General features: G+C 41.1%; 1 protein-coding gene across 11 annotated transcripts in view; it reads left to right on the forward strand.

Annotated features, from left to right (window-relative positions):
* The first annotated feature begins 981 nt into the window (after positions 1–981).
* UBA3 (ubiquitin like modifier activating enzyme 3) overlaps positions 982–17,855 on the forward strand; it is a 109,649-nt gene continuing 92,775 nt past the window's right edge. For 9 of the 11 annotated variants that reach the window (XM_049777256.1, XM_049777257.1, XM_049777255.1 and 6 more), the window contains exons 1-6: positions 1,006–1,030; positions 1,224–1,265; positions 3,411–3,531; positions 6,986–7,066; positions 10,715–10,797; positions 15,430–15,510. In XM_049777256.1, the coding sequence (XP_049633213.1) occupies positions 1,011–1,030; positions 1,224–1,265; positions 3,411–3,531; positions 6,986–7,066; positions 10,715–10,797; positions 15,430–15,510 (428 nt within the window). In that variant the 5' untranslated portion in view covers positions 1,006–1,010. Of the gene's footprint in view, positions 1,031–1,223; positions 1,266–3,410; positions 3,532–6,985; positions 7,067–10,714; positions 10,798–15,429; positions 15,511–17,855 lie in introns of all 11 variants that reach the window. The other 2 variants (XM_049777249.1, XM_049777258.1) reach the window with 2 other exon arrangements.

Below are 17,855 nucleotides of genomic sequence, written 5' to 3' on the forward strand. Positions count from 1 at the left end.
GCGCAGAGCCAGGAGTAACCCCTGAGTGTCACCGGGTGTGGCCCAAAGACCAAAAAATAAAATAAAATTAGGAAGTGAAAATTTCTCTGATGCTTTAAGCTCTGGTGTATTGCAGTAGCTCTTCCAGGAGGAGTTTCATAAAACAGTATTTTATGTGACTTATATGTAAAATAACATATATTGTAAAAAGAAAAAAATAAGCAAGCATTACATCTGTATTCATTCCCCAAAAACATACACGGGGGCAAGACTTTTCTGGTTAAATATAGTTAATATTATAATCACAAGGAAGTGCTTGAAAAATCCAGGGCAGGCAGGAATCCTCCCAAATTTGATTCCCAGTACCTTTTGGGGAATCTTCAGGAACCTTAGTTAAGCAACCCTTAGTTAGCCCCAGCATTGACCGGCCGTGGTGTCAATACTGAAAAGAAAAAGAGAACAAAAATTGACAACCAAATCAGGCAAAGGGGAAGGACTTTAAGCACCTGGAGTCACCAGGCCTGGCCCGTCCCGCCGGCCCCGCCCCCAGCGCCTAGTATGCTCCGCCCCCGAGCCCGCCCCAGCGCTCCCTCTGCCCCCACTTCCGGCCCCGCCCAAGTACCCTGTCTGGCCCCGCCCCAGTACCCCGTCCGGCCCCGCCCCATCCCAGAGCCCCTGCGTCTGGCCCCGCCCCAGTACCTTGTCCGGCCCCGCCCCATCCCAGAGCCCCTGCGTCTGGCCCCGCCCCCGAATCCTGTCTGGCCCCGCCCGCCCCGCCCTAGCGTCTCGTCTGGCTCCGCCCCCGGACCCAGCTGGCCGTGCCCCCTTAGCGTGCCGCCTGGCCCCGCCCTCGGACCCCGTATGGCCCCGCTCCGGACTCCCCAGCGTCCCGTCAGGTCCCGCTTCGCTCCAGCGCCCTGTCTGGCCCCGCCCCGCCCCAGAGTCCCGTCTGGCCCCGCCCTCGGACCCCTTCTGGCCCCGCCCCCGGCCCCGCCCGCCGCGGGGGCTCCTGGGAAGAGGCGGGGAACAATATGGCGGATGGCGAGGAGCCGTAAGTACCTGCCGGGCCCCTGCCGGCGGGGCCGGTCGGTCGGGGCTGGGTGGAGAGCGAGCGCGGCGGTGGGCGGCAGCCGCTGCCATCCGGAGCCCCCAGACCCCCCGCCCCGTCCTTTTGCCCCCATCCTCTCGCGGCGCCCCGCGTGTGGCGTGATGCTGACCCTTCTTTTATTCTCTCTTTCTTTTAGGGAGAAGAAAAGAAGGAGAATAGAGGAGCTGCTGGCTGAGAAGTTAGTGTCGCCGGGAGGCCGGGGTCCGCTCCGGGGACCCCCGCCTCCCTCCAGCCCACAGGCCTAGGGGACAGCCGCAGCGGGCCCGGGGGGCGAGGCCTAGGGGGCACCCCGAGCTCTGCGGGCCGCGCGGGGCCTCGTCCCTGGCTCCTCCCTCCCTCCCTCCCTCCCTCCCTCGGGGACCTCCGCAGGTTTTGCCGGGCCCACCCGGGTGGGGGCTCGACCCCCAAGGCCTAGCCTAGGTGCTCCCTCCCCATCTTGCCCCAGATTGTCAGAGCCCAGAGCCCCGCTTTGGGCCTTTGCACCAGGCACCGAGGCTGTAGCAGTTCAGTTCTAATGGCAAACTCTTGATGGGAACTTTGGGAAGCAGATTTGTTTGCAAATCAATAGATCTGCACCAAATACAGTCACGTCGAGGCTGTAGTAGTTCTGATTGCAAACCCTTGATGGGAACTGGGGAGAGGGAGAGCAAATCTATTTGCCAATCAATAGATTTGCACCAAATATAGTCACATTGAGGCTGTAGTAGTTCTGATTGCAAACTCTTGATGGGACTTTTGGAAAGCGAATCTATTTGTACATCATTATATTTGCACCAAATATGTTTACCAGTCACCGTTTGCAAAAAAAAAAAAAATAAATTGGCTGTCTAAGTAAGGAGAGCATTGCTTTCTAAGAGTTATTTCCCCTGTTTATTAGTTTCTTACCCAGTTGCTTAGTTTTTGTTTTTTGTGCTGATGGGACAGTTCCACAGTGTTTTCCACACCTTGTCACTGCCACCTAAATTTTTTCCTCCTCCCTAAATGGGTGGGGGAAGAAAGTATTTTTTCTTCATTGGGTGTGGTGACTTTAGTGATTTCTCTGGCCATTCCAAGGACTGACTGACTAATTGCTGCTGTCTTCAGGTTTCTCAACCAGAAAGTTAAATTTCACTTGTTGCAAGAAGGACTGGACTGACCACCTTAATTTCAATTTCTTTTTATTTTTTTTAAATGTTGTTCCTTTTTTATTTCCTTTTGCTTTAAATGACAAGTGTATGAACACTATTATGCCAAGCATTGTTCTAAATAAGTTTCTGGGGATTCTTTATCTTCCTCCTGACCCGAAATAGTAGTTGCAAACAGCCTACTGATGGTTAAGTAATCTGCTCAAGGTCACTGTGCTGCTGTAGAACCAAATCCAGCTGTGGCTGCAAAAACCATGTAGGCTTGTGACTGGAAAAATAGTACAGGGGGTAGGATGCTTGCCTTGCTCAAAGCTGACCAGAGTTTGATCACATAAGAGTCTCCCAAGCCCTCCAGGAGTTAATTCCTGAGTGCAAAGCCCGGAGTAACTTCTGAGCATCACTGGGTGTGGCCCAAAACAAAACCAAAACCCAAGTGGTCTTTATTGTTTGTCATTAATACTTTTGGTTCCCTTTTGTAAACATCAGATTATTACCTGAAGCCAAAAGTTGTGTAGTTGTAGGAAATTTGAAAATCAAAAATTATCAACCCAACATGACTTTGAGTAGCAAATGATGCTTGTCAGAAGAGTCTGGCTTTCCTTGTATGTTCTAGAATATTTCTAAGTGGTAAGGCCCATCAGTTGTGTGATTGTAATCTTAAACTCGAGGTTAATGACAACAAAACTACTGGATAGTACTTAGATTCTTTAAAAATTGTGACCTCTTCAGAAGAAAATTGGGTGAAAGTTTCATGAGAATTGATTAGTAGGTTACACTTCAAATTTGGAAAGGACACATGACTTGTTTGAAATATTAGAACTCTAAGATGCAGTTTTTTGTTTCTCTTGAAACTTGTATTCCTCCATTCAAGTACATAGAGGGCAAATTAGAGAAGTACCCAATGATATTTGTTGTACATTTCAAATGTAGAAAAACCTATTTCTTCTTAGCTGACCGATATCACAAACCTGACCTTGGGTTGCATTAGGAACTAGAAACATGCTACTCATTTCATCCAGCTCAGGTGGTTCTTAACTTTAAATTTATTGTAACCAAGAAAAAGAAAGTTGAGTATAACCACTTTGAGTATTTCCCTTTTTGAGCAGGTCTGGTGCCATTACCTTTTCATTTGGGTAGTAGTTGTAGGAATGACTTTTTCATACTGGTTGTTGCAGCTGAATTTACTGTGTTCTGTGCAGAATGGCTGTTGATGGTGGGTGTGGGGACACTGGAGACTGGGAAGGTCGCTGGAACCATGTAAAGAAGTTCCTCGAGCGATCTGGACCCTTCACACACCCTGATTTCGAACCCAGCACCGAAGTGAGAAACTTTTACTTTTAAATAACTCCTCTAATTGATATTTCAAAAGTAATAACATGCATCCTTTTAACTTGCTCTTGTAAGGAAAATACTAATAAGATCGTTGCAATATTAAGTTAAATATTTGCAAATGACTAAAGTTAGAGTCATTTTCACATTTTCTTGTAATATGTTGGTGTTTTGCAAGAATGAATTTACAAACTTATTTAAAATTATGTTATACTTCACTTAAAATTTCAATTTAAAAAAACATTTGAGATAAGACTCTTAATTATTTTGCAAAATTAATTTTGTGTTTTGGTTGTTGTCTTAGCTTATTTTTGGCCACACCAACAGTGCTCAAGGCTAATTCCTGGCTTCCTGCTCAGGAATCACTCCTGGTGGTTCTAGGGCAGGGGTCTTCAAACTTTTTAAAGTGAGGGCCGGATTACGGTCCCTTAAAGAGCTGGAGGGCCGGACTATATGAGCTACTAATTCCTACTCGCACTGCACATATTTTATATAAATAAAATGAAAATAAACAGGTCACGCATCAGTATTTCAATGGGAACTGTGGGCCTGCTTTTGGCTAATGAGATGGTGGTCAATGTCCGGTTCCATATTTGTCACTGCCAGCCGTAACAAGTGATGCAAGTGGGCATCAGTTAATCTTGATCTGGTTGGAGATTTCAGATGTTTCATTTTTGAAAAAGTCTGTTTACAGGCATAAGTGCTACCAAAGATGGTTACCATTTTGAGTGCATGGTTCCTGATATTTGGAAATACACTGAGTGTAGATGCTGGCAGGTATCTTGGCAACCAAACAGCGCTCACTGCTGGCGGGCCGGATCAGACTCCTCTGCGGGCCACATGTGGCCCTCCGGCCCTAGTTTGAAGACCCCTGTTCTAGGGGAACCATATGGAGGTCCGGGGAGTGAACCCAGGCCAGCCACAGGCAAGGCTAAAACCTCCTACCTGTTTTACTGTCTCTTTGGTCCCAGAAAATTAATTTTGATAAGAGTATAGAAAAGCTTGTTTGAATCTAGAAATTTAGTTGATAGGAGTATCTTTAGTACTTAATGCATGTTAAAATTATGAGGATATGTAATAGAGAAATAGAATTTTACAATACTACTGGACTTCGAGCAAATGTTGAATTAGATACAAGTTTGTTTTTACATTACAAAGTAGAAAAATTATTCTCAATGACAAATTTTTATGACTTCTGTGCTTTAAAGGGATTTTATTGAAATCGAAATATTGTCCTTCTAAAAATGAGGCTCAAGTGCTACTCTTTTCTCTGAGTAATATTTATCTTTTAATCTTGAGGGATTAAATCTAGAGGGATCGACGCTATTTGTGTTTTTCTTAGCTAATCCATAATTCATATTTGTGCTTTTTAAGTTTTTGGGTGGGGCAGGAAATAATATGATATTTCTGTTAAGTGATTATATTTGTGCGGATATGCGTTTTTCTAAGAGTTTTGTCTTTTTTTTTTCTTTCCAATCATTTGTTGTTATTGTTGTTTTTTTTTGGGGGTGGGGTGGGGTTCATGCCTGGCAGTGCTCAGGGCTTATTACTCTTGGCTCTGTGCTTGGGGACCATATGGATTGCTGGGAATTGAACTCTGCTTGGCCTTTTGCAAGGCCTTGCTCACTGTACTATTGCTCAGGCCCCTTTCATCTTGTAGTTTCACTCATTGTATTAAAAATGAACTGTTATACTTTCCAATGTTTTATATTTTTGATTTTTAGTATTTTAATATTTTTTTTATGATTTTAGGGTCTTACCCAGTGGCCCTCAGGGGTTATTCCTTTGCTCTGCACTTAGAAATCACTCCTGACAAACTTGAGATACTGCATGGTATGCTGGCGATTAAACCTGGTTTGGCGGCATATATGACAAGCGCCCTGCCTGCTAGACTATCACTCTGGCCCTTCTTGCCAGTATTTTAATTCAGCCTTTTACCTTTTGTAGTTCTTGAACCTCCTGCTTACCATCATCATCTTCTTTATCATCATCATTTTGGGCCATACATTACACTGCTTTGTGCTTTATGATTAGGGATCACTCTTGGCAGTACCCTGGTGCCAGGGATCAAACCAGGGTAGGCCACTTGCAAGGCAAGTACCTTAACCCTTGTACTCCTTTTGACCCACACCTCTATTTTTTTTTTTGGTTTTTTTTTTTTTTTTTTTTTTTTTTTGGTTTTTGGGCCACACCCGGCTGTGCTCTGGGGTTACTCCTGGCTATCTGCTCAGAAATAGCTCCCGGCAGGCACGGGGGACCACATGGGACACCGGGATTCGAACCAACTACCTTTGGTCCTGGATCGGTTGCTTGCAAGGCAAACACCGCTGTGCTATCTCTCCGGGCCCCACACCTCTATTTTTAAGTTTTTTACACTTAAAGACAAAAAGCATTATGTTTTTGAAGTTAAGTAATTGAATTTGAGGTTTTTCATTTCCTTTCAAACTTAAACCTTTTTAAGCATATCTAAGCATAGTTTTCTTCTTAGAAATAGCTTCTTTTTTATTTTTCCCCACTTTGGGCCAAACCTTCATTGGTGCTCAGGGCTGCTCACTTCTTTTTTTTTGTTTTGTTTTTTTGGGCCACACCCGTTTGATGCTCAGGAGCTACTCCTGGCTAAGCGCTCAGAAATCGCCCCTGGCTTGGGGCGACCATATGGGACACCGGGGGATCGAGCTGCGGTGGTGATCTTTCCTTGGTAAGGCAGACACCTTACCTCCAGCGCCACCTTCCCGGCCCCTTTCTTTCTTTCTTTTTTTTTTTTTTTTTAGGGCTGCTCACTTCTGACTCTACTTAGGATCACAGGCAGTGCCCAGGGGACTATATAGAATCCTGAGCCTTGAACCCCATTTGCCCTTAGGCAAGGCACAGATGCCCTATCTGCTATAACTATTGTTTTAGACTCCACAATGGGGTCATTTAAAAACTATTGAGGACTGGAACTCTAGAACATCTGGTTTGGCATTTGCCTTGCACATGGTCCACTTGAGTTCGATGGCCAGCATCTTGTTTTGTTTTTTGTTTTTTTGTTTTTCGGGCCACACCCGTTTGATGCTCAGGGGTTACTCCTGGCTAAGCACTCAGAAATTGTCCCTAGCTTGGAGGGACCATATGGGACGCCGGGGGCGCTTGCAAGGCAGACACCTTACCTCTAGCGCCACCTCGCTGGCCCAGGCCAGCATCTTGTATGGTCTCTCACACCCCACCAGGTGACTTCAGAGCCACAAGTAATCCATAAGCACTGTCAGGTGTGGCTCAAAAATTAAAAAATAAAGGAAAGATCTGAATTTATTAAGGTTATAGAATAATTATCTTAAAACTTCATTAAGTCCAGTGTCTGCAATATTTATCCTTAATTGCATTTTTATAGAAATAACAAATTATTGTGTATGAAGAGATGTTTCTATTAGTTTGTTAGTTTTAACTTACTTTTTATTCTTTACAGTCTCTCCAGTTTTTGTTAGAAACATGTAAAGTTCTAGTCATTGGAGCAGGCGGCTTAGGATGTGAGCTACTGAAAAATCTGGTAATCTATATGTATATATATATATGTGTGTGTAATGTGTATAATTCTTGGTGATAATCTTTTTCCTTTTTGCCACATTAGGAAAATTTTTATTAATTTTAATCCCTTTCTCTTTAATCTTCGTTACATAAGTTATATTTTAATGTGTAATTTCAAACAATTCTTATTTTGGGGGGGGAGCACATCCAGTAGCATTCAGGTGTTACTCTTGCATCTGCCCTCAGAAGTTACTCCTGGCAAGCTCGAGGGATGCCAGGGATTGTTAACTGGTTTGCTGCATGTGGGAGTGCTCCTGAACTCTGCCAGGAGCAAGCCCTATCCACTGTGCTATTGCTCTGGCGCAGGATTCATTATGTCTTTTGTTTCTCAAACTAGTTCAGATACTTGGGCATTGTCTTAATTCTTATATAAAGGGAGACATACAAAGACATTTCTATATAAAGGGAGACATGTTAGAGATACATGACTTGTCCAAGTTTTTATGCATTATATTTATGTTGCTGGAATTATATAGTTGTTCCCTGTTATTGATTCCTTTTCCCAGAGCCTTTAGGCCAAATGGTAATTAGACATCAATATTTTGATGATCTTATTATAATGACTAATATTTGAAAAGTTAAACTTATACTCCCATTTTTGAGTCAGTTTGTTTTTAGTGAATATAATTTTAATGAACTATTAATCAAGCTATTTTGATATCCTAGTTGGACATTTATAATTTTTTAATAATTGGTTTTTATAAGTATCAGTTTAGTAAGTGAAAATGGATAGAAGGAATTAGAATTGTTGTGTGTCAGACTTTTTATTAATGTATAGAAAAGTGGGATAACATTTTTCTTTTGGAAAATGAATCAGATATCAGAATCAAATAAAGGACCTAAAAAATTGCTATGAAACTCGTTTAAATAGCCACATTCATTTTGCTAGGGAATACTACAAAAACATTAATATTGTTTATAGGACTTTTGCTATGTGAAGTTATTTGGGAATTGTAGGTCTTCTTGGTCTCCTTAATAAATTACAAAATAGTACGTATGATGGACTTTGTTATAGGATACTAAAATGTGCTAATCAGATATAAATATGTATGTGGAATCTGAAGCATTCTAGAAGGATTTAGGAAAATTGGTAGTGATTTTTGGTAGGCTTTGGGTGCATAACCCCATATACTCAATTTTGTTCAGTTTGAAAAATATTTGCAAATATTATACTCATTTTACATATCAAATAGATTGCATCTGAGGAATGGTCATTGAGCAACTTTTAATATTTATTGCATTGTATAACCACTTACACAAAGGGAAAAATGAATGACATTTTACTTACCATTTTAAACTGTTTATTTCAGATACAAATTCATAGATATGACAAGTTTTGTGAATTTATTGTTATTTAAAATTTTCTGCTATACTTTCTGTGCTCAGGGCTTGATCCTGGCAGTGCTCAGTTGACCAGATATGGGCTGAGGAGTTGAACCCAGGTTGGCCTTGCCTACTGTTTTATCTCTTGAGCCAATACACAAGTTTTTTTTTTCTTAAATTGACTGCAATCCCCAACACTCAGTCTAGAAATAATGACATTAATGTTGACTGAGCAAGTATTTGTTGATCCTCTTCCTTAAATTTGAGATACCATTTGAGACTACATCTGTGTTTGTGGAACTTACATTTTATAGCTACATACTGTATCATATGACAGTGAAATAAATGCTATAGTGAAGGGTCAGGTAGAAGACAGGTTGTCTGGCAGGCAGGTGCTATTTGAGCAAAAGAAGACCAAGAACATTCCAGAACTGGCAGGTGAACTGCACTATGAAGTGCATATGTGAATAAAGAGTTGGGGGAGAGAGGCAGAACTGGTTTTCCAAGAAATTATTGGAGAAATGAGAGAAGAAATAATTTGGGCTAAATATCGCAAAATACTTTAGGGTTCTATTGTCAGAACTTAGGTTTTTAATTTTGTTTTATGAAGTTTTTGGAAATTTAAATGAGTTTGTTAAACTTTTTTAACATGGATCACTGTGCTCATGTACTATGGAAAGACTAACAGAACAGAGGAATGAGTTCTCTGCTAGTTTAGTCATCTTGGCAAGTAATAATAGTGATGGACTGGAGATAATCAAGACTGGATATATCTTGAAGATAGCATCAACAGTATTTGTTATAGGAGTGGTTGTGAGACAGGAGAAGAGGATAGTGGAAGACATAAAATAAAAGATTTTGCCCTAAGCAAATGGAAAGGTGAAGTTAATGTTCACTAGAATAAAGGACACTGGTAAAAGAACAGAACAGGTTTGGTTGTGTTGATGAGCAGAGTGATTGAGTTTGTTTTTAGAAATTGAGATATTTCTTTTTTTTTTTGGTTTTTGGGCCACACCCGGTGACGCTCAGGGGTTACTCCTGGCTATGCACTCAGAAGTCGCTCCTGGCTTGGGGGACTATATGGGACACCAGGGGATCGAACCGCGGTCCGTCCTAGGCTAGCGCAGGCAAGGCAGGCACCTTACCTCTAGCGCCACTGCCCGGCCCCTATATTTCTTGATGTTTATGAAGATACTCTACTTTTTTTTTGTTTGTTTGTTTTTGGGTCACACCCAGCAGCGCTCAGGGGTTATTCCTGGCTCTGTACTCAGAAATCACCCCTGGCAGGCATGGGGGTGGGGGGACCATATAGAATGCTGGGTTCGAACCACTGGATGTAAGGCAAACGCTTTACCTCCATGCTATCTCTCCAGCCCCGAGATACTTTTATACTTTTATAGTGGGAGGAATACAACTGAATGATGATCCAGAAACCATTTAAAAAAATTTTTTTTTTTTTTGGAGTTTTGGGTCATACCCAGCAGCACTCAGGGGTTCCTCCTGGCTCTACACTCAGAAATCGCTTCTGGCAGGCTTGGGAGACCATATGAGATGTTGGATTCGAACTACCGTCCTTCTGCATGCAAAACAAACGCCCTACCTCCATGCCATCTCTCAGGCCCCAAGTTTATGGAATTTTATCTTAAACAGCTATAAAGTTTGAATTATCCTCTTTTGGTTATAGATACTTTGAAAGCAAGTTATACTTTCTTTTTAAATTTTTATTTTGCTTTTTTTGGGTCACACCCGGCAGCGCTCATGGGTTACTCCTGGCTCTTCACCCAGAAATCGCTCCTGGCAGGCTCAGAGGTGGGGCATACGGGATGCTGGGATTTGAACCACCATCCTTCCGCATGCAAGGCAAATGTGCTACCTCCATGCTCTCTCCATATATTATATATTTTTATACATTTTTGGCTTTTAAAAGAACCCTGTATTTTTCTATACTTATAATTAGGAGCTAACCAGTAATTATGATCTTGCAGAATTTAGTTGTTTATTTATTTTTGGGTTTTGGGCCACACCTTGCTATGTTCAGGCTTTGCATTCAGGAATTAATCCTGACTGGCTCAGGAGACCATATTGGATGCCTGTAATCAAACCTAGGTTAGTCAAGTGTAAGAAAAGCAACCTACCCATTGTAGGCTACTCACTGTCTCTTCAGCCCCTGATCATTCAGAGTTTATTATTGAAAATTCTTATATGTAAGACTGTTGGAAAAAAGTCCTAAGATTTCAAATGTGAGGAAACATCCATTTAACTGAATTTCTTGTTGTTGTTCCTGCAGGCATTATCTGGATTTAGACAGATACATGTTATAGACATGGACACTATAGATGTTTCCAATCTGAATAGGCAGTTTTTGTTTAGGTAAGTTTTGATGTCTGTGTTTTAAAAATCTTGATAATCACTTGGTTTTAATTTGAGTATTTTGCAGTTTTTTTTTAATTATGGCAGATAACACTATTTACATATATCTTAAAATGCCACTCTCATTTTAGGTAAAAATTTGCAACAAAATTTGGGGCATTCTAGTGAAAATCATTTGTATTTATTTCTTTTTAAAGAAATGTCCAAAGATTTATAGCTTATTGTGCCCTGCAAATCTGGAATGCAGATATTTCCTTCTAGTTGCTTCATAAGATAATAGTAATAGTAGCAAGAATGTTTGGCCTTTGTGAAATACTGTAATGGGGACCTGTGAGAGAGAATGGACTAGTGAGTCTGGGACAATGAAGTTGTTACAGAGGGGAAAAGAATTGGAGAGTTAAGTGTAGAAACCTAGGAACAAAGAAACTTTTTAAAAATGTAGACCATATTTGCAAATATGAGGAACATTTTATTAGTGAAATGGGATGTTAGGACCATGCCTAACTACTTACTCCTAGCTCAGTCTCTGGAGTTGTTTCTGGTAGTGTTGAGGGTCTCTGTGGTGCCAGATATCAAATCCAGGCCTCCTACATGCAATACTTGTGGTCCATTCCATTAAACTGTCTTCTTTCTTCATTATTAGTGAATTTTATTAAAATAACTTTGAAGGGTTTGAGTGACTTAGGTAAATTGTAAGAAAAGAAATACAGATATGGAAAGATAAAGACTATCCTAGTGATTAGTGTACTGATTAGGACTATTCATTCTTGGTATGAGGATAAGAATTGATTAGCAGAAAGGTAAAATTAAATTCTCTATTTTTGTGGAAGATCTCTTATTTGTTTGTTTGTTTTGGGGCCACACCGGCAGTTCTCAGGGATTGTCCTGACTCTACGAATTGTTTCTCATGGTGCTTGGGGGACAACTTGAGATGCCAGAGATTGAATCCTGGTCAGCTGTGTGGAAGGCAGGCACTGTACCCACTGTACTATTGCTCCGGCCCACTTATATTTATGGAAGACCTTTAGGAAGCTAAAAGATAGGTTAAATTAAGTCAGGTTAAGGAAGTTGCAATTACAATGTAAATTCTACATTTAATTTTAAATTTTTTTGAACTTGTTTTTTTGTTTTTGTTTTAGTTTTCACTACACCTAGTTTACACAGGGTTTACTCTTGACTCTGTGCTCATGGGTAACTCCTGGAGGGCTTGGGAAAACTGTCTGAGGTTCCGGGGATTGAACACAGGTTGGACTTGTGCAACGGCTGTTGCCCTATCTGCTGCAGTATTGCTCCTGTGTTTGTTTTTAAACCCTTGAAAATTTCCTGCTTTGTAGAAATTTATAGATTTTCTTTGATCTGACACGTTTTACAGCACTTAGTCTAAAAAGTTAATAAGTTACGTCTGAATTGATTGGTCATTATAATTGGCCATGAATTTTTAACTTGCTTAAAAAAAAAGAATTGATCATAATAATAGTTAACACTGAGTGCTCAGGGTACATTAAGTACTTAGTGAGCTGTTTGTATGTTTTATCTCATGTACTCAGAACAACCCACTGAGTAAGATTCTTGTTTTTAAGGTTAAGTGATTAGGTCAGTATGTTCTGAAGCATGATATATGCTCCCTCCTTTTAAAGTTACAGGTTTTTTTTTTATTTTATTCTATTTATTTATTTATTTATTTATTTATTTTTGGTTTTTGGGCCACACCCGTTTGACGCTCAGGGGTTACTCCTGGCTATGTGCTCAGAAATCGCCCCTGGCTTGGGGGGACCATATGGGACGCCGGGGGATCGAACCGCGGTCCTTCCTTGGCTAGCGCTTGCAAGGCAGACACCTTACCTCCAGCGCCACCTACCCGGCCCCATATTCTATTTATTTTTTTATTTTGGTTTTTGGGCCACACCCAGTGGTGCTCAGCGGTTACTCCTGGCTATCTGCTCAGAAATAGCTCCTGGCAGGCATGGGGGACCATATGGGACACTGGGATTCAAACCGACCACCTTAGGTCCTGGGTTGGCTGCTTGTAAGGCAAATGCCGCTGTGCTATCTCTTTGGACCCGGCTTTTTTATTTTGATTTGGAGCTAAACCAGGTGGTACTCAGGGGGGTACTCCTGGTTCTGCACTCAGGAATCACTTCTGGTGAGCCCAGGACCAATGGAGTTGCTGGAAATTGAATCAGGGTTGGCCTGTGCAAGGCAAGCTCCCTACCCACTGTACCTTGCCTATGAAGTTGTAGGTTTTAAGAGGAACAGTAAAAGCCCCCAATTTAAAACCTCTGCTATTTCCAGGATTAACCCCTGTAATATCTCTGGTCCACAAGGTATTTTCTTTAAAATTTTATTTTAAAATAAGTAACTCATCCAGAAATTTTTTTTTGATTTATTATGAAAACACTATAATCCATAACTTAAGAAATTTTTTTTGTTAACCTTTCATTTTTGGGCTACATCCTGTGGTGTTCAGGGGTTACTCCTGGTTCTGCCCTCAAAGATCACTTCTGGCAGGCTCAGGGAACCATATGGGATGTTGGAGATTGAACCCAAGTTGACCTTACCGCCATGCTGTTGCTTTGGCCCAAACTAGAACATTTTTGAGGGGGGCTAGATAGATAGTATAGGGGTTAAGGCATTTACTTAGCATATATCTGACTCCAGCTTGATCCCTGTTACTACTTATGGTTTCCTGGAGACTGCAAGGAGTGACTAATCTTAATCACCGCAGGGTGTGGACCCCCCCCCAAAAAAAAAAAAAACTTTACAAGAATTTCAGTCTACTTTATCTGCTTTGCATAACTAAAATTTATATATAAACATAGCCTGAGTTCAGAATATTTGAATGTAGTACTGAAACCACATTTCTTTTCTTTCCTTTTCCTTTTTTTCATTTTTGGTTTTGGGCCACAGCAGAAGTACTCAGGGGTTACTCATGGCACTGTGCTCAGAAATTGCTCCTGGCAGGCTTGGGGGACCATATGGGATCCCAGGTATTGAACCCAGGTCAGTCCAGCTGATCCTGGCTTGAGACCTGCCCTACATATGAGTGATCTCTGAGCACTGTCAGGGGTCAGTCTTGAGCACAAAACCAAAAATAAACCCTGAGCATCATAGAGTATGATCAAAGCCTCTACCTCTCCAAAATAAAGTGCTTACTGTGTTCTTAGATATGAAGGAATAACAAAATTAAGTGTTCATATTTAGAAGAATTGATAGATATATTTATATATTTTATATATACATATATAAATGTATCCTGGGGCTGGAGAGATAGCATGGAGATAAGGCGTTTGCCTTGTATGCAGAAGGAGAGTGGTTTGAATCCCAGCATCCCATATGGTCTCCTGAGCACTGCTGGGTGTGACCCAAAAACAAAAAAACAAACAAAAATGTATCCTGTGTAGAATGAGTACAACTGGCGTCTTACATGGGCTTGATTTCTGTCACCCTGTATTGTCCAACAAGCATCCTGAGAACGTAGACAGGAATAAGCCAGGTGTGACCCAGAAACAAAATAAAATAGTGTTGAAGAAAAGTAGTAATGAAACACTGGTATCTACTCGTGAGAGTTATTTCTGTATTAATAAAAATCAAAGGCCCGGAGAGATAGCACAACGGCGTTTGCCTTGCAAGCAGCCGATCCAGGACCAAAGGTGGTTGGTTGAAATCCCGGTGTCCCATATGGTCCCCCGTGCTGCCAGAAGCTATTTCTGAGCAGACAGCCAGGAGTAACCCCTGAGCATTGCCGGGTGTGGCCCCAAAACCAAAAGAAAGAATAAAAATCAAGAAAGAAAATAACATTTGCATTGAGATTTTAAGAGAAATTCATGTTCTTTTCTAGCTATAGTTATAATTATTACTTGGGAATAATTTTTGAGGTCCTATATTTTTTGTTTGGTTTGTTTTGTTTTTGAGCCACAGCTAGCAGTGCTCAGGGGTTATTCTTGGCTTTACCTTTAGGAATTACTCCTGATGGACCATAGGGGATGAGGAGAATTGAACTTTGGTTGGCAGTTTAGCAAGTACCTTATCTGATGTACTGTCTCTCAGTTCTGAGGCCTTATTTTTTTTACCATTTGTTTTTTGGGGGGATCACACCTGGTGGCACTTTTTGTTTGTTTTGGGGCTATACCTGGTAGTGTTCAGGGATTACCCCTGGCTCTGCATTCAGGAATTAATCCTGGCTTGCCTACTGGATCAAATGGGATAGATGCTGGGATCGATCTTGGGTCATCTGCATGAAAGGCAAATAAATGCCCTACTCACTTTATGATTGTTCCAGCCCCAAATAATTATACTTTTTAATGCTTATTAGTATTGTGTGACTATATTCATTAAAAATACTTTTTCGGGGCCGGGCGGTGGCGCAAAAGGTAAGGTGCCTGCCTTGCCTGCGCTAGCCTTGGACGGACCGCGGTTCGATCCCCCGGTGTCCCATATGGTCCCCCAAGCCAGGAGCAACTTCTGAGCACATAGCCAGGAGTAACCCCTGAGCGTTACTGGGTGTGGCCCAAAAACCAAAAAAAAAAAAAATACTTTTTCAAAATATCACTGGATATTTTTATATTTGAAAGTAGATTATGTACTATACTTGAATATATATCATGAATGATGATTTAAATATTTTTCCTATAGGCCTAAAGATGTTGGAAGACCTAAAGCTGAAGTTGCTGCAGAATTTTTAAATGACAGAATTCCTAATTGCAATGTAGTTCCGTATCCTTTTGAAAAAAACAAAACAAACAAAGCTTTTAGTTTCATCATAGATGTTTAACATAGAAAATGAATTAAGAAGAAAAATTATTATCATTAATTGTATTAATGAGAAGTATCTGCTGGTGACATTTGGTTCCAAATTTTTAAAATTTCAGAATTCTTTAGCCTAATTTTTAGTAATTTTGGGGGGAGGCCACACCCAGTGACGCTAAGGGGTTACTCCTGGCTATGTGCTTAGAAATTGCTCCTGGCTTGGAGGACCATATGGGACGCGTAGGGATCGAACCGAGGTCCATTATAGGTCAGCCACATGAAAGGCAAATGCCCTACCACTGTGTCACTACTCCATTGCCCTACCACTCTAGCCCCAGCATTTTTAATATATTTTGTATATGTAACCAGTGCCTTTCTTTTTCATTATTGACCTTAATTCCAGAGTTTAATACCTCCTCTATTAGACTAAATTCTTTGTTTAATATCTAGTTGGTCTGATAGTAGTAGGAAGAGACAGAGTAGATCGAGTAGTAGATTACCAAAAGGTTTTTTTTTTTTTTTTGGTTTTAGGGCCATACGCGGCTGTGCTCAGGGGTTACTCCTGGCTATCTGCTCAGAAATAGCTCCTGGCAGGCACGGGAGACCATATGGGACACCGGGATTCGAACCAACCACCTTAGGTCCTGAATTGATTTCTTGCAAGGCAAACACCACTGTGCTATCTCTCCAGCCCCCCCCCCCCGGCCCCCCCCCGCCTTTAAAATTTTTTTTTTTTTTAGTTTTGGACCATACCCAGCTGTGTTCAGTGTTTACTCTTGGCTCTGTGCTCTGGGTTCACTTTTTGTGGTGCACTGTGTCTCCTAGAGTAAATTTATTTTTATTTTTTTAATTTTTGGGTCACACCTACCAGCGCTCAGGGGTTACTCCTGGTTCTATGCTCAGAAATTGCTCCTGGCAGGCTCAGGGGACCATATAGGATGCCCAGATTCGAACCACTGTCCTTCTGCATGCAAATCAAACACCCTACCTTTATAAATGCTTTTTCTCTGGCCCAGTTAGTTTTTTTTTAAGGACTATTTTAGAATAGTCTTTAGAATAGAAAAGAATACCTTGGAAGGTAACAATAGAAGCTCCTTGAGATCTAGAACTTGGTGATGAATCTATAGATCACATAAAAAATCTGATTGATGGGGCTGCAGTATAGTTCAAAGTGCTGGAGCTCATGTTTCATGAAGGCTTTGTTTAATCCCTACACATAAGAGTATTATTATGAACTTTGTCATTACAACCTTTAGCTCTAAGAGTGTAAAAAGACCAGTAACAAACTGAAAATAACAGAAGTATTTCATAGGGTTCACATCTTGATTATATAAATACCTAGAACTAGAGTAAAACAATGCACATAGAAAATGGGCAAAAATTCAAGGTTTGTTTCACTAAAAATGGAGCAAAAAGTTTGGGTCAGAACAATAGCACAGCGACTAGGATGTTTTTGCCTTGCACACAGCAGACCAGGGTCCAATCCCCAGCATCCCATATGGTCCCCCAAGCTGGCAGGAGTAATTTCTGATCAAAGCCAGGAGTTCCCTGAGTGCCACAGGGTGTGGCCCCAAAACAAACAAACAAAATTCCATGCTTATTTGCATATGATCCAGCAGTTTGATTCTGGGGAATTATTAAAAAAAAAAAAGTGCAGGAAAACTTATTCTCGAATGTTCATAATAACTTTATTTGTAGTAGGTAGGCCAAAACATGAGACTACCTAAGCATTTTCAGTATTGAATTGAATTGGACTAACCAGAGTCTAGACTATTATTCAGAAATAAAAAGGTACTCATTAATGAACTAGGTGGATGGGTATAAAGGACTTGTTACTCTAAAAGGCCCATAGGATTATATTCACCTAACATTCTTCAAGTAACACAGTTATAGATGGAGAACATACTGATAATTTCCAGGGATTAGGCATAGGAAAGGGGTATCAGTAGAAAGGGATAGCTCAGGAGAAGATCTTGTGATTGAGTAGTTATAGTTACATATGATTTTGATAGTTAGAAAAAATCTACATATATTTAAATGACAACTATATACATTTACTAAAATCATATTATGGTTTTGATAATTGTGCTATAATTGTTGAATATAAACATGTGGGGAAACTGAGTAAATGACCCTCTTTTGTTTTGGGGCCATACCTGGCTGTGCTCAGGGCTTACTCCTGGCTACGCACTCAGGGATCACTTCTGGCAGGTTTGGGGACTTATGGGGTGCCAGGGATTGAACCTGGGATTGTGTGAAGGCAAGAGCCTTACCTGCTAGACTGTCTTTCCTGTGAATTCTAGTTAAAGAGG

This window comes from Suncus etruscus, chromosome 7, assembly GCF_024139225.1.
Source record: "Suncus etruscus isolate mSunEtr1 chromosome 7, mSunEtr1.pri.cur, whole genome shotgun sequence".
NCBI classification, from domain to species: Eukaryota; Metazoa; Chordata; class Mammalia; order Eulipotyphla; family Soricidae; genus Suncus; species Suncus etruscus.